We start from the raw sequence: 25,578 nt of genomic DNA, 5'->3' as shown, positions 1-25,578 counted from the left end.
ATTAACTGTTCAGCAGTCCTATGGCTTGGGGGTAGAAGACTTAGCATTCCAGTAACGCTTGCCGTGCGATAGCAGGGTAAACAGTCTATGGTTTGGGTGGCTGGGGTCTTTCACAATTTTCCCAGCCTTCCTCTGACACTGCCTGATATAGAGGTCCTGGATGGCAGGGAGCTCGGCCCCAGTGATGTACCGCACCACCCTCTGTAGCGCCTTGCGATCGTAATGCAGCCAGCATGGCAGATGTGTTGTTACCTACCCTCACCAACTGGGGGCGGCCTGTCAGAAAGTCCATGATCCAGTTGCAGAGGGAAGTGTTCAGTCCCAGGGTCCCGAGCTTGGTGATGAGCTTGGAGGGGACTATGGTGTTGAGTATGAGAATTGGAGTGGGTCCAGTGTGTCTGGGATGATGGTGTTGATGTGTGCCATGACCAGCCTTTCAAAGCATTTCATGGTTACAGATGTGAGTGCTACAGGTTGATAGTCGTTTAGGCAGATTACCTTTGAGTTCTTAGGAACAAGGACAGTGGTGGTCTCCTTGAATCATGTTGGGATTATAGACTGGGACAGAGAGATGTTGAAAATATCTGTGAAGACACTTGCCAGCTGGTCTGCGCATGCTCTGAGAACGCGGCCTGTTATTCCATCTGGCCCAGCGGCCTTGCGAGTGTTACCCTATTGAAAAGTCTTACTCACATCGGCCGAGACAGCAGGGGCTTTCATACCTGGCTCAGTGTTGTTTGCCTCGAAGCGAGCATAGTCTGAGAGGTCGTCTGGGAGGTTTGCATCACTGGGCAACTGACAGCTGGGTTTCCCTTTGTAATCCGTAATGGTCTGCAAACCCTGCCACATCCGACGAGCGTTGGAGCGGGTGTAGTAGGATTCTATCTTAGTCCTATATCGACCTTTTCCATGTTTGATGGCTCGTCGGAGGTCGTAGCGGGCTTTCTTGTAAGCGTTCATGTCTGTGTCCCGTTCCTTGAAATTGGTAGCTCTAGCCTTTAGCCCGGCGCGAATACTGCCTGCAATCCATGGCTTTTTGTTAGGTTACGTATGTACGGTCACTGTGGGGACGAAGTCGCCGATGCACTTATTGATGAAGCCCGTGACTGATGTGGTAAACTCCTCAATGTTATCGGATGAATCCCTGAACATATTCCTGTCTGTGCTAGTGAAGCAGTCTTGTAGCTTAGCATCCGCTTCGTCAGACCACTTCGGTACTGAGCACATCACTGGTACTTCCTGTTTGAGTTTTTGCTTGTAAACAGGAAGCAGGAGGATGGAGTCATGGTCTGATTTGCCGAAGGGAGGGCGAAGGAGGGCCTTGTATGCGTTTTTGTGGATAGAGTAAAAGTGGTCCAGAGTGATAGCGCCTCTTGTTGGTAAAAGTGGGGTTAAAAGCATTTCAGGTTTCCCGCGTTAAAGTCTCCGCCCACTATAAACACTGCTTCTGGGTGTGCGTTTTCTTGTTTGTTTATGGCCCTGTACAGCTCGTTGAGTGTCTGCTTAGTGCCATTCTCGTTTTGTGGTGGGATGTAGACAGCAGTGATGATTATAGATGAAAACTCTCTTGGTAGATAAAAAGGTCTGCAATGTACCATTAGGTATTCTAGTTCAGGTGAGCAAAAGCTTGAGACTTCCTTCACACTTGAAGCAGTGCACCAGTTGTTGTTTACAAAGAGGCATATCCCTCCCTCTTTGGTTTTTCCCGGGTCCGCTGTCCGGTTGCAACGAAGCATGGAGAAACCTTAGAGTTTCATGTCCATATCGCCCGTCAGCAAGTTTCTGAAAAGCATAGAATATTACAGCTTTTCACGCCAAGTTGGTAGGAAACTGTCAAAGGGAGCTCATCCATCTTGTTCTCCAGTGACTGGACATTTGCCAATAAAATGGAGGGGAGTGCCGGACAATTTTCTACACCAAAAAGGCTTCTTCAGCTGTCCCCATAGGAGAACCCTTTGAAGAACCCTTTTGATTTCCATGTAGAACCTTTTACACAGAGGGTTCTACATGGAACCCAAAAGGGTTCTACCTGGAACCAAAAAGGGTTCTACCTGGAACCAAATAGGGTTCTCCTATGGGGACAGCCGAAGAATCCTTTTGGAAACCTTTTTTCTAAGAGTGTAACAAGGACTTCAGCCCTCCTCCCGCGACTTTGCTTGTGGCTGTTGGATAGCCCGAACAATGGAGTGGGGTCCGGTGTTAACAAGGGAACAGCTGAGTCGCAGTTGAAGTAGGAGCCGAAATCGAGGTCGAAGTCAAAGTTAGTAGCGGTCGATTCGTAGTTCAAAAGTACTTGGCGGTCACAGGTGATAATGGCGTGAGCTTTGTGACTGGCGTCTTCTGTGTCAAAAACATAAATTCAGAAAGCCAGATAGTATTTCTTATTGGGGATCGAAACAACATCACATTTAGCTCATTTTAATACATCAATTAGGATTGGGCAATGTCAACCTTTGTCCTATTGTGATTATGTAACCATAAAACATTGTGATATACGATGCTATCGCCCCCTATTGGCCAACCAAAATCATGACGAAAGATGTTGTTGAAAGCCTGGGCAGAGGCTAAGTGCCTGCAAATGTTTTCTAATATTCCTTTAGGGTGGAGGAGCTTCAGCATGGAGCACGTTTGTTTGTGTGTGTGTGTGTGTGTGTGTGTGTGTGTGTGTGTGTGTCTGTCTGTATGGCACGCTGTGATGGAGCAGTGACTGTCTGATGAGGAACGGGCTGTCTTACTGTAGTGATATCATGGGCTGGATAGAAGCAGTCTACCATCTTCAGAACTGGATAATAATTGCTTTAATTGCCTAAACCATCACCATGTTGTCACCATCGACGATGGCTGTGAATCATCATCGATAGACGATGCTATTGTAATACCACCCAACCCTAACACCAATGGTAATGTTTTATTATCTTACCTAATTTAAATAAGTACTTTACATAGCTAGTAATTTAAATAAGTGTTTACATAGCTAGCTGGCTAGTCTACTGGTGCAAAGATTTGACTGCAGGGTGTTAACAAATATAATGATCGGTTTAACCTTTAATTTGTGTCTAGTGTTAGCTAGTTACTGGCTAGCTAGGTCTTCAGCCAGCATGGAAATAAGTGGGGGGAAATGTACATGACTCGTCATATCATTCTGTTCGGAATTCCGACTGCGTTGTCATGTCATCACATCGTCATTGCTGCTGCGAACCACAACAAAAGAGACATGTCAAATGGAAGATGTATAAAAAATTGGCTAGTCATGGTTTCCTTTAGGATCTCTCGTAGTCGAGTATGATTTCCCTCCAGGTCTTGTCGCACTGGGGGCAGGGATGGTTCATCCTGTGGCCAGGGCTTGTTCTTACTGGCACAGGCTCTTTTCCCAGCTAGTAGTTTTCTCCTTTCGGCATCAAAGTGTTGAGTTCGGTTGATGATTTTGGACCTCCATGATGATCTGTCAAGGGCATGGATTTCCCAGTTATTTGGAGTCATATAGCGTTTCTTGAGGTGTGCTTTGAAGTTGTCACAGAAATGCTTTTTCTGACCTCCAGGGGCATGGGATCCATCCCTGCGCTGGGAGTAGAAGATCTGTTTAAGAAGTGTTGAGTCGCTTATCCTCACGAGGTGACCTGCCCATCGGAGTTGATGTCCCATTACGATGGCTTCTGTGCTGGAGGAGTTGGTTCGCTCCAGGATACTGATGTTGGTTTGTCTGTCTTCCCAGGTGATTTTGGTGGAATCTTTCAAGGGGGTTGATATGTTTTCATTATGCGGTCCAAGTTTCTGCACTGAATAGCAAGGTAGGGATAATCACGGCATTGTACAAGCCCACTTTGGTCCTGGTGGTAATGTTGTGATCCTCGAAGACCCTGTTTTTGTGTTGGCCAAAGGCAGCACTAGCTCAAGCAATCTAATGTTGGATTTGTGGAATTTCTTTCCTTCTTAATGTGTTTGAGCCAATACGTTGTGTTGTGACAAGGTAGGGGTGGTATACAGAAGATAGCCCTATTTGGTAAAAGACCAAGTACATATTATGGCAGGAATAGCTCAAATAAGCAAAGAGAAACGACAGTCCATCATTACTTTAAGACATGAAGGTCAGTCAATGTGGAAAACGTCAAGAATTTTGAGTTTCTTCAAGTGCAGTCGCAAAAACCATCAAGCATTATGATGAAACTGGCTCTCATGAGGACCGCCACAGGAAAGGAAGACCCAGAGTTACCTCTGCTGCAGAGGATAAGTTCATTAGAGTTACCAGCCTCAGAAATTGCAGCCCAAATAAATGCTTCACAGAGTTCAAGTAACAGACACATCTTAACATCAACTGTTCAGAGGAGACTGCATGAATCAGGCCTTCATGGTCGAATTGCTGCAAAGAAACCACTACTAAAGGAGACCAACAATAAGAAGAGACTTGCTTGGGCCAAGAAACATGAACAATGGACATTAGACCAGTGGAAATCTGTCCTTTGGTCTGATAAGTCCAAATTTGAGATTTTTGGTTACAACCGCCGTGTCTTTGTGAGACGCAGTGTAGGTGAACAGATGATCTCTGCATGTGTGGTTCCCACCAAGAAGCATGGAGGAGGAGGTGTGATGGTGTAGGGGTGCTTTGCTGGTGACACTGTCAGTGATTTATTTAGAATTCAAGGCACACTTAACCAGCATGGCTACCACAGTTTTCTGCAGCGATACGCCATCCCATCTGGTTTGCGCTTAATGGGACTATCATTTGTTTTTCAACAGTACAATGACCCAACACACCTCCAGGCTGTGTAAGGGCTATTTTACCAAGAAGGAGAGTGATGGAGTGCTGCATTAGATGACCTGGCCTCCATAATTACCCGACCTCAACCCAATTGAGATGGTTTGGGGTGAGTTGGACCGCAGAGTGAAGGAAAAGCAGCCAACAAGTGCTCAGCATATGTGAGAACTCCTTCAAGACTGTCGGAAAAGCATTCCAAGTGAAGCTGGTTGAGAGAATGCCAAGAGTGTGCAAAGCTGTCATTAAGGCAAAGGGTGGCTACTTTGAAGAATCTCAAATATAAAATATATTTTGATTTGTTTAACACTTTTTTGGTTACTACATGATTCAAGATGTGTTATTTCATAGTTTTGATGTCTTCACTATTATTCTACAATGTAGAAAATAGTAGAAAATAAAGAAAAACCCTAGAATGAGTAGGTGTGTCCAAGCTCTTGACTGGTACTGTATATCAGCAGGATTCTCCACAGGAACTCAAAGTTAACAGAGTCAAAGGCCTTATCAGATCAAAGAAGGCCATATAGTCTCTGCCCCTGGCACTTTTCTTGGAGTTAAAGGTTTGAGAAAATCATGTCTGAAGTTCCTCTGCCGGCTCGTAAGCCACTCTGGGATTCAGGGAGGAGTTTTTCAGCAATGGGTGAGAGTCTGTTTAGAAGGATTCTTGCAAGTATTTTGCCTGGAATGGAGAGAGATTCCCCTGTAGTTGCCACAGTCCGACTTGTCCCCTTTCTTGAAGATGGTGACAATGATGGCATCTTTCAGTTCATTGGGAAGGTCTTTATCATTCAAAATCCTGACCATAATTGAGTGCAGGTGTTCTACTAGACATTCTCCTTTGTGTTTGTAGATCTCAGCAGGTTTCTGGTCCGCTGGCTTTGTTCTCTTTTATCTGCTTGACAGCTTTGGCCACTTCAAGCACATTGACTATACATGGTCTGACAGTCAATAAGTGTAACTTATGAAGTGAACCCAGACCTCTTCCTGTCCAGTTTCAACTGAAATTGTCCAACATGAACTGAGCTCTTGATAAAACAGTGCTGGCAATTTTATTTTGGCTAGCTCAATTGTAAAGCCAGCATTTTGTCTATATCGATGATATTACAATAACCAAATGGTTGGATAAACAAATAATGTGTGAAACCATGACGTATGACAGAATTGGATGTTCCACGCAATTTCAATCTGAATTGCTTCATATATCAGAGCATTTGCTTGAGATGATTTCATTGAAACATTCTGTCCAAGTTGCTTGACATAGGCATTTCAAAGAACTCTCAGTCAAGGTGAGCTTCCCGACCACTCAGCCTGGTCCTTCAGCCTTACTGGACATTTATCATTTAGCTACCAAGAACCATTTAGCTATTTGATTTGGAATTTTACAACCCCTTGAAGTATATATTTTTTTGCCTTACTGCTATTAGCCCAAACAAACACATTGAATAACATATTCACTACATGGAACAGCAGATAGTCCCCCCAAAAAAATCTAAAGGAAGTTTGTTCTGAAGTGTATGTTCTATATCTGAGAGGTATAAGAAAGATCATGAAAAAAATTTTTGTTTATGTACATGTATTTAACTGCTTATTTTTGGCACTAAACAGTCTCCATAGATACTTCCATTCCGTTTTTCAATTGGTACCGGAGGACCTTCAGACGAGTCTTGAGCAAAACAACCAACATGTTAATGTTCGTGAGAGTCATATTAGTGTGTAGCCCAAACTGTTCGGACGTTACAGACAGAATTTGGCTGATTGTTTGTACCGACTTCAGACAAATCCCAAGACGCTTGTGGGGGTCGTATAGCAAAATGAAGAAAACCATCGTGTTCGTGAGAGTCTCATCTTTCCATAGAGGGGTATAATAGGCCAAACCGTTCGGACACTACAGACGATTTTGTGAGAAGACCAATGTTCTGGATTTCTCATGGTCTGACAAACACCGCTCTAGATCTGTCAACTTTCACCGCAGATGCGGAAGTGCGACATCGGCGGATGTGGTGGATTGAGACGATGCAAAAAAACAGATATCTCTAGCTTAAACTGACTAATATTGGGGGGATTTTTTATTATGCTAATTTGTTTCCACGGGGGCACGGACATCAACTCTAATTAAAATATCATTTTGCCCAAATTATAAATTCACTATAAATGCCCAAGTGCACAACTCACACCCTCCCCCAGTGGGCAACATTTGGTATGTTCAATTTGTTGTAAACTGTTGTTTCTGGTTGAGAATATTACCATATAACCAGATCATAACTAACTAGTCTCTGTTTCAACAAGGTAGTGACTTCCTTTTTATGATGACATCAAGACGTCATGAGAAATACGTCATATTTCCGTTTTTATCTGGTCAGATAAATAAGTATTTTTGGTTGTTAAAATGACATTTACAAAATGTCATAATGACGTCACTGAAACCAGTTTTGCCCATTGGGTCAGTTACGCAGTCCTACTTTTTTTTGTTTCCCCCTCGCACTTAATTGATCCAAAATGAATGTAACCCAGTTTCTATTTTTATCACTGAACTTTACTGAACCCTTCTTGAATGAAGAGGGGCCTGGCTTTGGGGACAATATTGGCAACATTGGGGGCACATTACAGTTACATTGCCAAAACATTATTGTAACGTTGTGTGGACATTGGAGACACGGTCTGGTAACGTTGTTGAAACGTGGGGATATTGTGGGGACGTTGTGGGAACGTTTCCTACCTCCAGCGCTCTACTCTGCTCCTGTGTCAGCTGTTCCAGCTCTTGGAGGGGCCGTAGGAGCTGCATGGCTCTGGGGAAGGCACTCAGGGTCTCTTCTGCCCCCTGAGGTAGTCCCAGTTCAGCCTTACAGCTCTCGATCTCCCCCACTGTCCTCCGCATAGACTGGATGTTGGCCAGGATTACCTAGACAGAACAGGAAGGGGGAGGTACATACAGTAAGCACATACACACATTTTTAAATGCAAGTGTGTGCACGTGTGAATGAAATACATTTCTAAATCATATAATGACAAACATACATGCATGGATATGTACACATCCTCTTATACACACTTAACACACACTTATCACACACACACACACACTCTTGTCCCACCTGCCAGTTGTGGAGGTGTTCTTCAAGCGAGATGTCCAATGTATCAGCGGAGGATAAAATAGCTCTGATCTTGGTCACGTTTTTCTCCATCGTCTTCACCTCTGCTTCAATGGCATCCACTTCCTGAAAATGCCAACAATGCTGTGAATGTTCCAGAGAAAAGAAAAAGCTCGAAAGCAAAAACCAAACTCAAACATGAAAAGCACCACAAGTCAGTTTCATAAATGGAATAGAAAAGATAGAATAGAATACTGCTTTATGGTCCATTGTCTTTTGCTGTCTTATGTTATTCCAAACCTCCTGACACCACACATACCAGTCTGAAAGCTTCTGGTAATAACGTAGGATCACTATGTGATGATACTAAGACATTATAAGGGTACTGTATTTTGGGTTAAAAAACAACTCCAGGCCACTGATGGACGGCTAAAATTAGATAGAAAGTATGTAGAAATTATAATGGACCAATACCTTTTGAAATAGCTGCCCTTTTTTCAGGACCTGCAAATTGCTTTTGACTAACTAATCAGTCAGAAAAAAAATCTGTGCGGTCCTCTGGTGAATTTTGATATCCCGATGTGGCCCTTGAGCCGTACCATACCCATACCATAATGTCTGATACCTGTTTTCACTTTACGTAGTAACTTCTATTCTAGGGATAGAACAGCATAGGGGTTTTCAACCTTTTTGGCTACTGTATCCCCAATCACTTTGCTCTGCTCAAAGTTCCCCCTCGTGCAACCAACCATAGGTCTATGTTCTTATACATTTTCCCAAAGCATTTGTATACGGTACCACTGTATTGAATTTAATGGCATTTAATTTACTTTTAAAGTGTTAGTTCACCCTAATTTCCTCCTTTAAAATATTTTTCTTACCATGGAAGTATTCTATAGGCCAGGAGTGACTGCAAATTACACTCAGTACATTTCAGTAACTCCTGGCCTAAACTACTTCTAAGGTAAGAAGAGGATTAAAAAAGTATGAAATTAGGGTGAACTGTTGCTTTAAAACAAAAAGAAGACAAAAGATAAAGGGGATGAAAAAAGGTATAAATTAAAATCCTAAATTATTCAAGACAAACCAAAGGAAAATACATGCCGTGAAGAGAGGTGGGCCAATGTTTTTTTCTTCTTTACTTTTCTCAATATTTTCTATACTATTTATTCATTTCTTTTGGCTTTTTATCAATAAAAATGCATTTATTAGCATCAAAGGTTTGTGTGTGAGTTGTTTTTCTGGGTCAGACCAAGACCAAATGTGTTAGATCAAATATAAGCCTAGACACGCAGTGAAGTGTTCCATTGAAACTCACTAGCATTAGCCACAGCTGTTATTATTTAAATGTCATACTGGGAGGAGACACAATGCATTCTGAGAGAGGGCAAAACTCCTCTATTGAGGCTGTTGATTGACAACCTTAGTCTCTTTCCACAAACACTCTAGCTTTAAGCACCATGCTCATGGTCACACTCCGCTCTCTCCCGCTTTACACAACCAAATGCCTTAAAACCCACGCACAAACACATTCACACTTAAACATGGCTGGCTTGCACTTTGCACTTGTGACCTCCTGTGGATAGGGCAAGTACCCCCAGGGGGACAGGTACTGGTGTAGGTTGAATTTGCCCCAAAGACAGTGATCTTGTCTACGTTTTGCATTTCTCCCGCTAATGGTTAAGGTTATGACTGGGGCAGGGGAGGCTGATCCTAGATCTGTACCTAGAGGAAACTTGACCCCGGAGCTAGTAGTACACCCTATTGAGAACCACTGCAATAGAGGGTCTTACCGGAGTGATGTGCAGCAGCTGGTCCAATGGCCCCATGATGTTTTGCTGCATGGCGGTGACTTGGCATTCGGTCTGGACCAGCCTATCCTCCATAGCAGTGGTGTGACACACAACAGAGATCTCCCCCAACACCGTCCTGAAGCCCACCAGAGTGGTAAGGATACGCTCCGAGTCATCCAGCACCATCTATGGTATGGGGTTACAGAACATGGACACATGAGAGCACACCCGCATGCACACACACACACACACACACACACGTACACACACACACACACACACACCCCCCCCACACACACACACACACACACACACATTTATGCTACACACACATCCCAACTGCTGCTAAAAGACTCTTATTATGATTGCTAAATACTGCACAATTTAAACACTTGCCCCCCAATCACCCCTTCCCCAAAACACGTGTAAATATTGGACTATAAATTGTGCCTTCCTGTATAATACTTATGCTAAAAAATGTATTATATTCTACTGAGCCATTTACTTTATGTTTGTATTCTTATCTTTTATTATTTCTTATCGTTGTTGCATTGTCGAGAAGGAACCTGCAAGTAAGCATTTAGTTGGATGGTGTATATCATCTCGTACATATAACTAATAAAACGTGTTACTTGGAACACACACTCGCACACGCACAGCTCTAGTATATATAAATTCTGAACTACTAACACCGTTAGCAGTGTTCTACAATCCAGGGGATTGCGCCTATGTACATGTGAGGGTGTGTCTGTGTGTGTGTGCGTGCAGTGGACTGGCCTGCAGTGTGTTGGCCTGGCTCTGGAGGCTCCGGGCTGTGGTGTAGGTGCCAGGAGCGTCTAGCCAGGACTGGGATTCGTCTAGCCAGCAGCCAGCACTATGGATTATATCTTCATACTCCTGGAGGCAGGCAGGGATCTAACAGAGGGGGACAGTGAATATAGGACATAGAGCATAGGATAGGGTTCCTCTATTGGGCCCCCCAAGATATCGAAAAACGAAACAAATAACATATATATACAGTGCATTCGGAAAGTATTCAGACCCCTTCCCTTTCTCCACATTTTGTTAAGTTACAGCCTTATTCTAAAATGGATTAAATGAATTTTATCCCTCATCAATCTACACACAATACCCCATAATGACAAAGCGAAAACAGGTTTGTAGAAATATTCGCAAATGTATAAAAAATACAAAACAGAAATACCTTTTTTACATAAGTATTCAGACCCTTTGCTATGAGACTCGAAATTGAGCTCAGGTGCATCCTGTTTCCACTGATCATCCTTAAGATGTTTCTATAACTTGATTGGAGTCCACCTGTGGTAAATTCAAATGATTGGACATGATTTGGAAAGTCACACAACTGTCTATGTAAGGTCCCACAGTTGACAGTGCATGTCCGAATAAAAACCAAGCCATGAGGTCGAAGGAATTGTCCGTAGAGCTCCGAGACTGGATTGTGTTGAGGCACAGATCTGGGGAAGGGTACCAAAACATTTCTGCAGCATTGAAGGTCCCCAAGAACACAGTGGCCTCCATCATTTTTAAATGGAAGAGATTTGGAACCACCAAGACTCTTCCTAGAGCTGGCCGCCCGGCCAAACTGAACAATCGTGAAAGAAGGGCCTTGGTCACGGAGTTGCCCAGGAATCCAATTGTCACTCTGACAAAGCTCCAGAGTTCCTCTGTGGAGATGGGAGAACCTTCCAGAAGGACAACCATCTCTGCAGCACTCCACCAATCAGGCCTTTATGGTAGAGCGGCCAGAAGCCACTCCTCAGTAAAAGGCGTATATGACAGCCCGCTTGGAGTTTGCGAAAAGGCACCTAAAGGACTCAGACCATGAGAAACAAGATTCTCTGTTCTGATGAAACAAAGATTGAACTCTTTGGCCTGAATGCCAAGCGTCACGTCTGGAGGAAATCTGGCACCATCCCTACGGTGAAACATGGTGGTGGCAGCATCATCCTGTGGGGATGTTTTTCAGTGGCAGGAACTGGGAGACTAGTCAGGATTGAGGGAAAGATGAATGGAGCAAAGTACAGAGATATCCTTGATGAAAACCTGCTCCAGAGCGCTTAGGACCTCAGACTGGGGTGACGGTTCAACTTCCAACAGGACGACGACCATAAGCCACAGCCAAGACAACGCAGGAGTGGCTTCGTGACAAGTCTCTGAATGTCCTTGAGTGGCTCAGCCAGAGCCCAGACTTGAACCCGATTTAACATCTCTGGAGTGACCTGAATATAGCTGTGCAGCGATGCTCCCCATCCAACCTGACAGAGCTTGAGAGGATCTGCAGAGAAGAATGGGAGAAACTCCCCAAATACAGGTGTGCAAGAAGAATCAAGGCTGTAATCGCTGCCAAAGGTGCTTCAACAAAGTACTGAGTAAAGGGTGTGAATACTTATGTAAATATAATATTTTAGTAGTTGTTTTTTTATACATTTGCAAAAACTTCAAAAAATCTGTTTTTGCTTTGTCATTATGAGGTGTTGTGTGTAGATTGATGATGAAAAAAAACAATTTAATCCATTTTAGAATAAGGCTGTAACGTAACAAAATGTGGAAAAAGTCAAGGGATCTGAATACTTTTCAAATGCACTGTATATATATATATATATGTAATAGATTTTATATTTTATATATATATTAATATTATTAATAAAAAATGTTTTATATAATGTTCATTCATGGACATAAAATACTGTAAAACCACTAGGAAATGAGCTCAGTGATTTTAATTTAGGAAATCTGTTCCCAAGTATCTGTTCCCTGTTTTTGTCAAATACTATTATCTGTTTGGGATTCTTGCGGTCGATTTGCAGTGTACAAATGATTTATAAGTATGTTCCAGCCCCCGACCATCCGCTCAAGGAAAAATCGTCCCACGGCTGAATGTAATTTGGGACCCCTGGCATATGCCAAAGGAACTGAAATAAATGGAGGGAAAAAAAACAGTCAACTGAAATTGTGCTGTTTTGGAAGAACCAGTTGAGGAATGTTGTAATTATAAGATACAACCACTTGGTGTACATGGTGAATATGGTGAAAAGCCAACCAAGCCGATCAGAGGGTAAGGTTGAGCTACTCCTGTATTATCTCTCACTCACCTTGCTGAGGAAGGCAGTGCGCTGCTCAGCCTGCTGGGCCGTGTCCTGGTAGAGCTGAAGCGGCTGGGTGATCTGGTCCATGAGGAGGTGGGCCTGCTCCGGCTCCTCCTCGGCCGCCTCTTGCACCTCGCCCTCCAGGAGGGCCAGCCGGCCGTGCCACTGGTCCAGCTGGTCCCATACGAACTAGACAAAAATATTATGTCGTCATGATATCAATCAATGAATCAATCAATCCCATGTACTTCTCAGTCCTTTTTTTTTTTACATCAACAGTTGTCACAAAGTGCTTTTCAGTGACTCGGCCAAGAGCCAGGTTAGGAGCAATCTTGCACGATTGATTGGGGTCAGGGAAGGACACACATACATACACACTAGGTTGATTGTTTCAGGGGAAGAACAAACGCATGAATGCAAACATGGAGACACACACACATACACACACACACACACCTTTAGCACATGTTCAGCTTCGGACACAGAGGGGCTCCTCTGCTGCAGTAATGTCTGGACCTCTTCTAGCCCGACACGGATCTCCCCCATTCTGCTACTCAGCCTATTGAGTGGGCTGCTCTTTTCCAGGGCTTGGCCAACCTGGTAAATACACACACGCACATGCATGCGCACACAAACACACACACACACACACACACACACAATGAAATAACACTTAAAGTTTTTACTCAGAAACCAGTGTTGGGCTCAATCCCATTTCCATACAGCAAACTTATCGGATGAAACTTGTCCGATGTTTTCTATGTGGACTTTTCGATTAATTTGCTGAATTTCAATTCCCTTCCACAATTGACTGAATTGAGATGGAATTGACCCCAAAACTGCTCTACCAACCATCCCACCAAGGAGTAGGGTGAAGTTGCCCCTAGATGCTGATTTTATGTCAGTTTTGCATTTTCTCCACTAATGGTTAAGGTTAGGACTGGGGGAGGGGACGCTGATCCTAGATCTGTTCCTATCGGTAACTTTATCCCCGTTACCTTCTCCTCCATGTCCTGCAGAGAGCCGGTGACTTCTTGCAGCTGTCTCTCCACCTCCGGAGGTATAACAGCGGCATACTTTGTCCCGACACACTCCATGATGCACTGTAACCTGGCCCTCAGGGAACCCAACTCCACCCTGACCTCCTGCAGAGAGAGAGAGAGAAAGAGAAAGGGGAGGGAGATAGAGGAAGACAGAGAGAGAGAGGGGGAGTGGGGAGAGAGGGAGGGTGGAAGGGTGGAAGGAAAGCGGGATGGAGAACGAGGGAGAGGGGGGAGCGGGAGAAAGGGAGAGAGAGAGAGAGATGGAGACAGAGGCAGAGAGGGGAGAGAAAGGGAGAGAGAGAGCGAGAGACAGAGACAGAGAGGGGAGAGAAAGGGAGAGAGAGAGCGAGAGACAGAGAGAGAGAGGAGAGAAAGGGAGAGAGAGAGAACAAGGAGAAATAGAGAACGAGAGAGGGAGAGAAATAGATACCATGTGAATGTGCCTTAAACCCCCTAAGGTCGATGTCCACGTCCCCACGGAAATCTAATTAGCGTAATAATTTTTTTTGCATAAAAATCTGTCCGTTTAAGCTAGAGATATCTGTTTCTTTGCATTGGATGCGTCTCAATTCCCCACGTCTGCCTATTTCGCACTTCCACATCTGTGGTGAAAGATGACAGAGCTAAAGTGGTGTTTGTCAGACCATGAGACATCCCGAAAATGTGTCTTCTCACAAAATCGTCTGTAGCATCCGAACGGTTTGGCCTACAAACTATTATACCCCTCTATGGAAAGATGAGACTTTCACAAACATGATGGTGTTGTCCGTTTTGCTGTATGACCCCCACAAGCGTCTTGGGACTCGTCTGAAGTCAGTACAGCCAATCTGCCAACTTCTGTCTGTAGCATCTGAACAGTTTGGGCTACACACTTATATGACCCCTATGTGGGAAGGTGAGACTCTCACAAACATGTTCATGTTGGTTGTTCTGCTCTAAGCTGCCCACAAGCCTCACAAGACTCATCTGAAGGTCCCCCGGTACCAGTTGAAAACATTTATGGAAGTACTATATATATGGACACTGGACACTGTTTTGTGCCAAAAATAAGGGGTTAGTTACATACATGTAAAAAATAAAAAAATAAAAAGAATGATTCCTGATTTTTATTATATCCATCAGATATAGGACAGACACCTCAGAACAAACTTCATTTAGATTTTTTTTGGGGGGGGGATTATCTGTTGTTCCATTTAGTGAATCTGTTATTCAAAGCATTTGTATGGCTAATCGCACCTAAGCCAAATACATATTTTAATCAAATCATTTTTTATATATATTTTTTTATACTTCAAGGGGTCTTAAAATTCCAAATCAAATAGCAAAATGATCCTTGGTATGACCTTCTTAAAACAATTCCATCTAGCTTAGTAGAACCCCCCCTCCCCCGGCTTAGACAGGGCTTAGACTCTTATGGGTTCTAAACTGTCTCCAAAAACGGCCTTCTTAAGCGCAGCAAACTCTACTGAATCTAATGAGGCATTAAGGACCTGTTGTCTCCACTTAAAAGTTAGCAGGTAAAGTAACTGCAGAATTGACTGAGGAGAGTTCAAAAGATGCTCGGGTCAGCGGGAGGAGAAAGGAGAAAGGAGAAAGGAAGCTCCAACCATAGAATCAATGACTAGTTCAATTCAACGGTTGGGATACACATAACAGGACTGTTTATAACTTATGAGTCATGAATTGACTGAGGAGAGTCATGATGTAGCCTATTTAAAGGGGAAGTTCAGTTTTTTACAACTTAATGTTAACGATGGCTAAAGTTAGCTGAGGTTTGTAGTGGCTGTTTCAAGAAAAGTTTACCATGTTATAGTTTCTTCTGGCCCATACAATAAATTAATCTCTCTCTCTAGCCTCTAAATGGAGAACTCCTGTAGCTCAGTTGGTAGAGCATGGTGCTTGCAACGCCAGGGTTGTGGGTTCGTTTCCCACGGGGGGCCAGTATGAAAAATGTATGCACTCACTAACTGTAAGTCGCTCTGGATAAGAGCGTCTGCTAAAATGTAAATGTAAATAAAGAATACAGTGTATTTCCCATAGTAGCTCACCTTTAGTTGGCGTGTGCTGGGGTGGGATGCCAGAATGGAGAGCAGGGTAGCCACTCGCTGCGCCACCTCTCCGATCTGCTCCTGCAAGCGCTCCCTCTCCTGCTCCTCTGAAAGCGCCACGCTCTGGACCAGCATGCTCTGCTCTCTCAAGCTGTGTGGGCACAATGTCACCCTCACAATGTTAAAGGTAGGCTCAGCAATATGACATAATCATACACTGTCATAGGGCAACTTCCCAGACTTTACACAGAGAGGAAGAGGCAAAGGCAGATGCCGGACTGCGCCTCTATTTCTGTCAGCGGGAAAATGGAAGTGGGGTTTATTTTGTATAGAGGGCAATGGGAGAGTGTTGATTTTGGTCAACATAAAAATGTATTGCTAATTTGCTACGTGAGGCCTATTTGATTGAATATAAGTTTTGGAATACTTAGGTTGTTACAAATGTATTGATATAAGTGGATGCGCTTCACATCCCTCCAACCTGGAGAAAAAAATTATGTTATATCGGAGGTGTGCCTGTTGTTCACATGCGAAGCTGCCATTTAATTGACTAGAATGTTCCCGCTTGCTCCCGCCTCCTCCAGCCTGCCTTCCACCTTTACGGACACTGATTCACATAGAGTGGAGACTCCAATATCTTGTCAGTATATACAACAATTTTAGCTTTACAGACATTTCTTTCAGCATGGCCACATTGGGATGAGTTTTGGTAGATTTTAATTTTGTAGTTGTAGATTTCTTTCAGCAGGAAGTCGCCCCACTGTGTAAGATGATCTCATTAGGCTCAGTCTACCTTTAATAACCTGACAGTCCTCGAAATCGGGCATTAGAATCACTTTAAAAAATATATATATGTTTACATTACTTATTGTATTGATTTCCCACCGTTTTATAAGTCAGAAGACATAAATCCAGACCTTCCTAGGACCATTTAAGGGTCCTCTGTCGAATAAACGTGTATTTGCCTCCCTCTAGTGGTCGGCTGCATCATTACATCAATTTATATAACTTCACTGTGACGTCACGTCAAAGGGGCGGTCCTTAGAAAAACATTTATCCAGCTCGACTGCTTCACAGCACAGACATGGCAAAGCAATCGCTGAATTTGTCTCGAGCAGGCAGATATAAATACTAAATACTTTCATAGCTCTAGGAAAAAGAATGCGACCTACACGCTTCCTTAAACCTAAAATAAATGTATGCTCAAAACGACAAAATCGAGCCCTTTAAATAGCCCTTCACCCCTTGTCTATAGGAGGGATGCACACAGTTTAAATGGCCCAAATGTTGATTTAGACGTTCACAAATTTAACAGATTTTGACTATCACTAATGTCATGATACGTTTGGTAAAGCAATAAAGAAGGTTAAAAATTTTGGGTAGATTTTCCTAAAACAGATTACAACAGATTACAATAGATTACAATAGATTACAATAGGCATATTATAAAGTATGAAAAGGCTTGTTCATTCAGAATTATTTTATTTTGATCATCATATTTGTATATGTTTTATTATACTTTTATTGTGTACTGGATCTTTTGGGTTGAAAAGTGTTTTTTTCTCAGACATAAATAAACAAAGGTCATAGCTTTCTGGACACACACACACACACATACACACTACTACATTAATACAATATTGCCCTCTTGCTAGAGTGATGACTACAGCCATAGCGAAACAGTACAAAACAGCTGTCAGCTCAACTGTTTTTAATATCAATTTGCCATTCCCCCCAGAAATGTCCGGGAACTTGCAGGTGCCTTGGTGGAAGAGTGGGGTAACATCTCACAGCAAGAACTGGCAAATCTGGTGCAGTCCATGGGGAGGAGATGCACTGCAGTACTTAATGCAGCTGGTGGCCACACCAGATACTGACTGTTACTTTTGATTTTGCATTGTGCTTTTCTATTCCTGAGGTGTGTGTATGTGTGTGTGTGTGTGTGTGTGCGTGCGTGCGTGTGTGCCATGTGAATTGTGTGAGTGAGTTTCGAAAGACGGAGTATTTGTATTTCAAAGAGAGTACTGTATCATCCTTACCTCCTAAGGCGCTCCTGCATTTCCCTCAGCCTTTGGCAGACTGGGATGGGGCTAGCTGTCTCCTGAGGGCTGGACTCACCCAGGAGCTGGGAGAGCTGGAGCTCCAGGGAGGTCAGGATTCGCTGTTCCCGCTCTAGCCCAACCTGGTGCTGCTCCGTCTGAACTAGCAGAACCAGTGGGCCTCCCTGAGCGGAGCTCACTGTGGTGGGGTCCGGCAGCTCACCCTGCAGCTTGTCCAGAGCACTGCTGCATTGAGCCATCTGGGACACCCAAAGGACACACAACCACAAACACAGTGGGGGAAAAAAGTATTTAGTCAGCCACCAATTGTACAAGTTCTCCCACTTAAAAATATGAGAGAGGCCTGTAATTTTCATCATAGGTACACGTCAACTATGACAGACAAATTGAGAAAAAAAATCTAGAAAATCACATTGTAGGATTTTTTATGAATTTATTTGCAAATTATGGTGGAAAATAAGTATTTGGTCACCTACAAACAAGCAAGATTTCTGGCTCTCACAGACCTGTAACAACTTCTTTAAGAGGCTCCTCTGTCCTCCAATCGTTACCTGTATTAATGGCACCTGTTTGAACTTGTTATCAGTATAAACAGTCACACTCCAAACTCCACTATGGCCAAGACCAAAGAGCTGTCAAAGGACACCAGAAACAAAATTGTAGACCTGCACCAGGCTGGGAAGACTGAATCTGCAATAGCTAAGCAGCTTGGTTTGAAGAAATCAACTGTGGGAGCAATTATTAGGAAATGGAAGACACTGATAATCTCCCTCGATCTGGGGCTCCACGCAAGATCTCACCCCGTGGGGTCAAAATGATCACAAGAACGGTGAGCAAAAATCCCAGAACCACACGGGGGGACCTAGTGAATGACCTGCAGAGAGCTGGGACCAAAGTAACAAAGCCTACCATCAGTAACATACTACGCCGCCAGGGACTCAAATCCTGCAGTGCCAGACGTGTCCCCCTGCTTAAGCCAGTACATGTCCAGGCCCATCTGAAGTTTGCTAGAGTGCATTTGGATGATCCAGAAGAGGATTGGGAGAATGTCATATGGTCAGATGAAACCAAAATATAACTTTTTTGTAAAAACTCAACTCGTCGTGTTTGGAGGACAAAGAATGCTGAGTTGCATCCAAAGAACACCATACCTACTGTGAAGCATGGGGGTGGAAACATCATGCTTTGGGGCTGTTTTTCTGCAAAGGGAACAGGACGACTGATCCGTGTAAAGGAAAGAATGAATGGGGCCATGTATCGTGAGATTTTGAGTGAAAACCTCATTCCATCAGCAAGGGCATTGAAGATGAAACATGGCTGGGTCTTTCAGCATGACAATAATCCCAAACACACCGCCCGGGCAACGAAGGAGTGGCTTCGTAAGAATCATTTCAATGTCCTGGAGTGGCCTAGCCAGTCTCCAGATCTCAACCCCATAGAAAATCTTTGGAGGGAGTTGAAAGTCCGTGTTGCCCAGCGACAGCCCCAAAACATCATTGCTCTAGAGGAGATCTGCATGGAGGAATGGGCCAAAATACCAGCAACAGTGTGTGAAAACCTTGTGAAGACTTACAGAAAACGTTTGACCTGTGTCATTGCCAACAAAGGGTATATAACAAAGTATTGAGAAACTTTTGTTATTGACCAAATACTTATTTTCCACCATAATTTGCAAATACATTCATAAAAAATCCTACAATGTGATTTTCTGGATTTTTTTTCTCATTTTGTCTGTAATAGTTGACGTGTACCTATGATGAAAATTACAGGCCTCTCTCATCTTTTTAAGTGGGAGAACTTGCACAATTGGTGGCTGACTAAATACTTATTTCCCCCACTGTATTTACACATAGGCTTACAATACTACTACACACACTTTTGTACAAAAACAAACGAGGTATTTCCAAAGCCCTACTCTTTGTGGATCAACTATGTGTAAAGTATTATGAATATGTACATTAAAAAAAAATTATGAGCCATGTGCTGTTGTGAAGGTAAGAATAATCACCTTTATAATACATGTATGTATATTTATCATGTGCCGGGCCTACTAAAGGCTTCTATTTAATGGAGTGCTCATCCGGGGTGAAGTCATGTAGTCCAACAAAGAAAAGTAATTCTTTTTTGGACTACATGAATTTATTCATATGTAATATACTTATTATATACCATATACTATATTACATTATGACCATTAAAGGACCAGTTCACTGAAGATAGTTCAGTCACGTGACTCACGCTCTTGGTGACGTCCCTCCACTCCACCCCTCTCTGCTCTAAGCGCGCCCGGAGGAGGCTGACGCCGCGCCGCAGTGCCGCCCAGCGCCTCCAGAGGGCACCCAGTGCCCCCTCGGTGCCCACACAGCACCCCCGCAGTGGGCACACCGCCCTCAGCTCCTCCAGCTTCCCAGCTATAGACAGCACCTCCTCCGACAGTGTCTTCACATTAAGAGATTAATCAATCAGTCAAATGTATTGTATACAGAATATATCCCTTTCTTTTACAACATGTGTCACAAAGTGCTTTATGGTGCGGCAGAACTGTGGTGTGGCAGAGCTGTGGTGTAGTGGCAACACACATGTAACTCACTGATGGATACTGGGGTTCAAGCCCTGTGTCCTCCCCTGTATCTTTTCCCCCCTCTCCACCTCTGTATCCCCTTGATATCTAAACAGTCTAAATAAAGCTTGAAGAAATGCTTTTTAAAAACAAGTGCTTGACAGTAAACGGGACCATACCCCCGAAAAGTAAGCAGGAGAACAGTGGCAAGGAAAAACTCCCTAGAAGGAAGAAACTCTGAGAAGAACCACTGATGCATAGCACTTCACACACCTTGGCTCTGTCCTGTTGGTCAGCACAGTTGGTGTATGATGTCACTTCCTGGGCAGTACACTCGGAGAGCCTTGATTCGTTGTTCTTCAGGATCTGCCATACCTCCTCATGACACTTCCTGTGGAGGCTTTGTCTGTCCGCACACCTATGGAATAGATACAAAACAAATATGTTGACTGAAAATCGTCCGGTTTTAATGTCCGGTTTTAATGTTGTTTACATTTTCATATTTTTTAAGTCATTGTGAAGCTAAAAGCTCATTTGTACTCTGGGTGGAAAATTAGGATTTGGTTTGATCTACTGTACTCTTTTACATGCACATAAATCAACATGTCTGTTTTTACATCAATGTAAATGTACCAGTGTTAGAAGCTAATTTACATCCAAAGTTCCCAGATCCGTAGCTTTATACTCTAATCTTATTTGATTCAATGCAACATAAAATACATAGACATGAGCTGCATCCTCATCCAGGCTTTAATTTAGTTCTCATCAAACGAGGGTGAACAGAGGGAAAAGTAACAAGGCACTAACATTTCATTTATTAGACTGCTGAACCTATTTGTCTCAATTACACCAACATTTTTGGAGCAATTCCATTTCAGCAGAGACTAGAGACATGGGTCTCGGAGTGCTAAACTGTGGTCAACATGCAGTGTACGAAATATAGGTAAGCTTGGCTTCTTATATGGTGTTGAGTTAAGCTTAAACCATGTATTTAGATTGTAGGTAGGTATTGTAGTTTGGTATTATAGGTAGCTTACTCAGGTAGTTATTGAAGGTTATTGTAGGTAATTATTGTAGGTAAGTATTGTATTCGGCAGACCCCGGCGAAGCACGAGGCTAGCCTACCCACTACTTGGACCAACAAAGCTAGCTAGCTAGCTAGCGGGTAGCTACTGGTAACTTTTTGCAACTGTGGTTAACTTAGTTATCTATGGCGTCATAGTTAGGCATCGTGGGCTGTTGTGGGTAGTTATTGTAGGTTAGCATTGTTTTCGGCATTGTTTTCGGCGGTGCCGGGTGTAGCACGAAGCTAGCTAGCTAGCCGTTTTTCAAACAAAGTCAACACAGTAGCCATTGCTAGCTAGCCAACATGACCAGCTAACTGTACTGTAGTAGCCAAATACAATATACTTGTGCTAGCTAGCCAACGTTTAATTATTGCTGCGTTATGAAAGGAACTAGACACGGACACGAATTATCTGTTTAGTGTGTTAACACACTATTGGTAGTTTGTTGTAACCAAGTATTGGTGCTAAACTGTGTGTTATTGGATGCTAGCATGCTAGTTAGCTATGGTGTCATAGTTAGCTAGCTGAATAAAGTGGGTTGAGTCCATTCCTTGAAACATTGAACCGCTGTGGTTCACAACAATTCTGATTTCTAAAGGTGGAAGTTGGGAGAGTTTTTGTTCGGGTGGTTCAGTGAAACAATTATAGTTTCTGAGGTGGAAGTTTTGGTGAGGGAGGCCCTGCTCTCTCCTCTCCCAGATGTTTAGTTCATTTCATTCCGATCTCCTCTGCATTATTGTAGCCATTTGCTACAGCCTGTCAACTATGCCTCTGCCTATCCCTGTTCTCTCCTCTCTGCACAGGCTACACAAACGCCTCACACCGCGTGGCTGCTGCCTCTCTAACCTGGTGGTCCCTGCACGCACCCCACACCTGGAGTTCCAGGTCTCAGGCAGCCTCTGGAACTGCCGTTCTGCTGCCAACAAAGCTGACTTCATCCCAGCCTATGCTAACCTCCAGTCCCTCGACTTCCTGGCACTGACGGAAACATGGATTACCACTGAAAACACTGCTACTCCTACTGCTCTCTCCTCGTCTGACCATGTGTTCTCGCATACCCCGAGAGCATCTGGTCAGAGGGGTGGTGGCACAGGAATCCTCATCTCTCCCAAGTGGACATTCTCAATTTTTCCCCTAACCCATCTGTCTATCTCCTCATTTGAATTCCATGCTGTCACAGTCACTAGCCCATTTAAGCTTAATATCCTTGTCATCTATCGCCCTCCAGGTTCCCTTGGAGAGTTCATCAATGAGCTTGACGCCTTGATAAGTTCCTTTCCTGAGGATGGCTCACCCCTCACAGTTTTGGGGGATTTCAACCTCCCTACGTCCACATTTGACTCATTTCTCTCTGCCTCCTTCTTTCCACTCCTCTCCTCTTTTGACCTCACCCTCTCACCGTCCCCCCTACTCACAAGGCAGGCAATACGCTTGACCTCATCTTTACTAGATGCTGCTCTTCTACTAATCTCACTGCAACTCCCCTCCATGTCTCCGACCACTACTTTGTTTCCTTTTCTCTCTCGCTCTCCTCCAACACTACTCACTCTGCCCCTACACAGATGGTAATGCGCCGCCGCAACCTTCGCTCTCTCTCTCCCACTACTCTCTCCTCTTCCATCCTATCATCTCTTCCCTCTGCTCAATCCTTCTCCCTCCAATCTCCTGATTCTGCCTCCTCAACCCTCCTCTCCTCCCCTTTCTGCATCCTTTGACTCTCTGTGTCCCCCTATCCTCCCGGCCGGCTCGGTCCTCCCCTCCAGCTCCGTGGCTTGGTGACTCATTGCGAGCTCACAGAACAGAGCTCCGGGCAGCGGAGCGGAAATGGAAGAAAACTAAACTCCCTGCCGACCTGGCATCTTTTCACTCCCTCCTCTCTACATTTTCTTCATCTGTTTCTGCTGCTAAGGCCACTTTCTACCACTCTAAATTCCAAGCATCTGCCTCTAACCCTAGGAAGCTCTTTGCCACATTTTCCTCCCTCCTGAATCCCCCCCTCCTCTCTCTCTGTGGATGACTTCGTCAACCACTTTGAAAAGAAGGTTGACGACATCCGATCCTCGTTTGTTAAGTCTAATGACACTGCTGGTCCTACTCACACTGCCCTACCCTATGCTCTGACTTCTTTCTCCCCTCTCTCTCCAGATAAAATCCTGCGACTTGTGACTGCAGGCCGCCCAACAACCTGCCCGCTTGACCCCATCCCCTCCTCTCTTCTCCAGACCATCTCCGGTGACCTTCTCCCCTACCTCACCTCGCTGATTAACTCATCCTTGACCGCTGGCCATGTCCCTTCCGTCTTCAAGAGAGCGAGAGTTGCACCCCTTCTCAAAAAACCAACACTCGATCCCACTGATGTCAACAACTACAGACCAGTATCCCTTCTTTCTTTTCTTTCCAAAACTATTGAGCGTGCCGTCTTTAGCCAACTCTCTTGCTATCTCTCTCAGAATGACCTTCTTGATCCAAACCAGTCAGGTTTCAGGACTGGTCATTCAACTGAGACTGCTCTTCTCTGTGTCACGGAGGCTCTCCGCACTGCTAAAGCTAACTCTCTCTCCTCTGCGCTTGTCCTTCTAGACCTGTCTGCTGCCTTTGATACTGTGAACCATCAGATCCTCCTCTCCACCCTCTCCGAGCTGGGCATCTCCGGCGCGGCTCACTCCTGGATTGCGTCCTACCTGACTGGTCTCTCCTACCAAGTGGCGTGGCGAGAAGCTGTCTCCGCACCACGTGCTCTCACCACTGGTGTCCCCCAGGGCTCAGTTCTAGGCCCTCTCCTATTCTCCCTATACACCAAGTCACTTGGCTCTGTCATATCCTCACATGGCCTCTCCTATCATTTCTACGCTGACGATACACAACTAATCTTCTCCTTTCCCCCTTCTGATAACCAGGTGGCGAATCGCATCTCTGCATGTCTGGCAGACATATCAGTATGGATGACGGATCACCACCTCAAGCTGAACCCTGGCAAGACGGAGCTGCTCTTCCTCCCGGGAAGGACTGCCTGTTCCATGATCTCGCCATCACGGTTGACAACTCCGTTGTGTCCTCCTCCCAGAGTGCGAAGAGCCTTGGCGTGACCCTGGACAACACCCTGTCGTTCTCCGCTAACATCAAGGCGGTGACCCGATCCTGCAGGTTCATGCTCTACAACATTCGGAGAGTACGACCCTGCCTTACACAGGAAGCGGCACAGGTCCTAATCCAGGCACTTGTCATCTCCCGTCTGGATTACTGCAACTCGCTGTTGGCTGGCCTCCCTGCCTGTGCCATTAAACCCCTACAACTCATCCAGAATGCCGCAGCCCGTCTGGTGTTCAACCTTCCCAAGTTCTCTCACGTCACCCCCCTCCTCCGCACACTCCACTGGCTTCCAGTTGAAGCTCGCATCCGTTACAAGACCATGGTGCTTGCCTATGGAGCAGTGAGGGGAACGGCACCTCCGTACCTTCGGGCTCTGATCAGTCCCTACACCCAAACGAGGGCATTGCGTTCATCCACCTCTGGCCTGCTGGCTCCCTTCCTCTGCGGAAGCATAGTTCCCGCTCAGCCCAGTCAAAACTGTTCGCTGCTCTGGCACCCCAATGGTAGAACAAGCTCCCTCACGACGCCAGGACAGCGGAGTCACTCACCACCTTCCGGAGACATTTGAAACCCCACCTCTTTAAGGAACACCTGGGATAGGATAAAGTAATCCTTCTACCCCCCCCCCAAAAAATAAAAATAAAATAAAAAATATATATATATAAAAAAGTGTAAAGTGGTTATCCCACTGGCTATAGGGTGATTGCACCAATTTGTAAGTCGCTCTGGATAAGAGCGTCTGCTAAATGACGTAAATGTGCCCTTGAGCAAGGCACTTAACCCTAATTGCTCCTGTAAGTCGCTCTGGATAAGAGCGTCTGCTAAATGACTAAAATGTAAAATGTAAAATGTAAATATAATTATTATGTTCCCATCCGCTCAGCACCCGCTCAGCAACCTGCCTAATTTAGTTGATTACCCCTGATATAAGTGGTCCTATTGCTGTTCAATGTGTAAATTGTTGTTTTCTA

The 25,578-nt window shown here is 44.4% G+C and overlaps 1 protein-coding gene across 2 annotated transcripts in view; it reads right to left on the bottom strand.

Annotated features, from left to right (window-relative positions):
* LOC121552132 (nesprin-2-like) overlaps positions 1-25,578 on the bottom strand; it is a 236,291-nt gene that overhangs the window by 103,045 nt on the left and 107,668 nt on the right. For both annotated transcript variants that reach the window (XM_045211261.1, XM_045211262.1), the window contains 11 exons: positions 20,724-20,868; positions 20,129-20,329; positions 17,870-18,129; positions 15,831-15,981; positions 13,738-13,884; positions 13,196-13,336; positions 12,746-12,928; positions 10,410-10,547; positions 9,633-9,818; positions 7,843-7,965; positions 7,467-7,649 (listed from right to left, as the gene is read on the bottom strand). In XM_045211261.1, coding sequence (XP_045067196.1) covers positions 7,467-7,649; positions 7,843-7,965; positions 9,633-9,818; positions 10,410-10,547; positions 12,746-12,928; positions 13,196-13,336; positions 13,738-13,884; positions 15,831-15,981; positions 17,870-18,129; positions 20,129-20,329; positions 20,724-20,868 — 1,858 coding nt within the window. The remainder of the gene's footprint in view (positions 1-7,466; positions 7,650-7,842; positions 7,966-9,632; positions 9,819-10,409; positions 10,548-12,745; positions 12,929-13,195; positions 13,337-13,737; positions 13,885-15,830; positions 15,982-17,869; positions 18,130-20,128; positions 20,330-20,723; positions 20,869-25,578) is intronic.

This window comes from Coregonus clupeaformis, chromosome 36 (genome assembly GCF_020615455.1).
Source record: "Coregonus clupeaformis isolate EN_2021a chromosome 36, ASM2061545v1, whole genome shotgun sequence".
NCBI lineage: Eukaryota > Metazoa > Chordata > Actinopteri > Salmoniformes > Salmonidae > Coregonus > Coregonus clupeaformis.
Note: the sequence above shows the minus strand (reverse complement) of the source record. Positions and strands in the feature narration are given on the sequence as shown.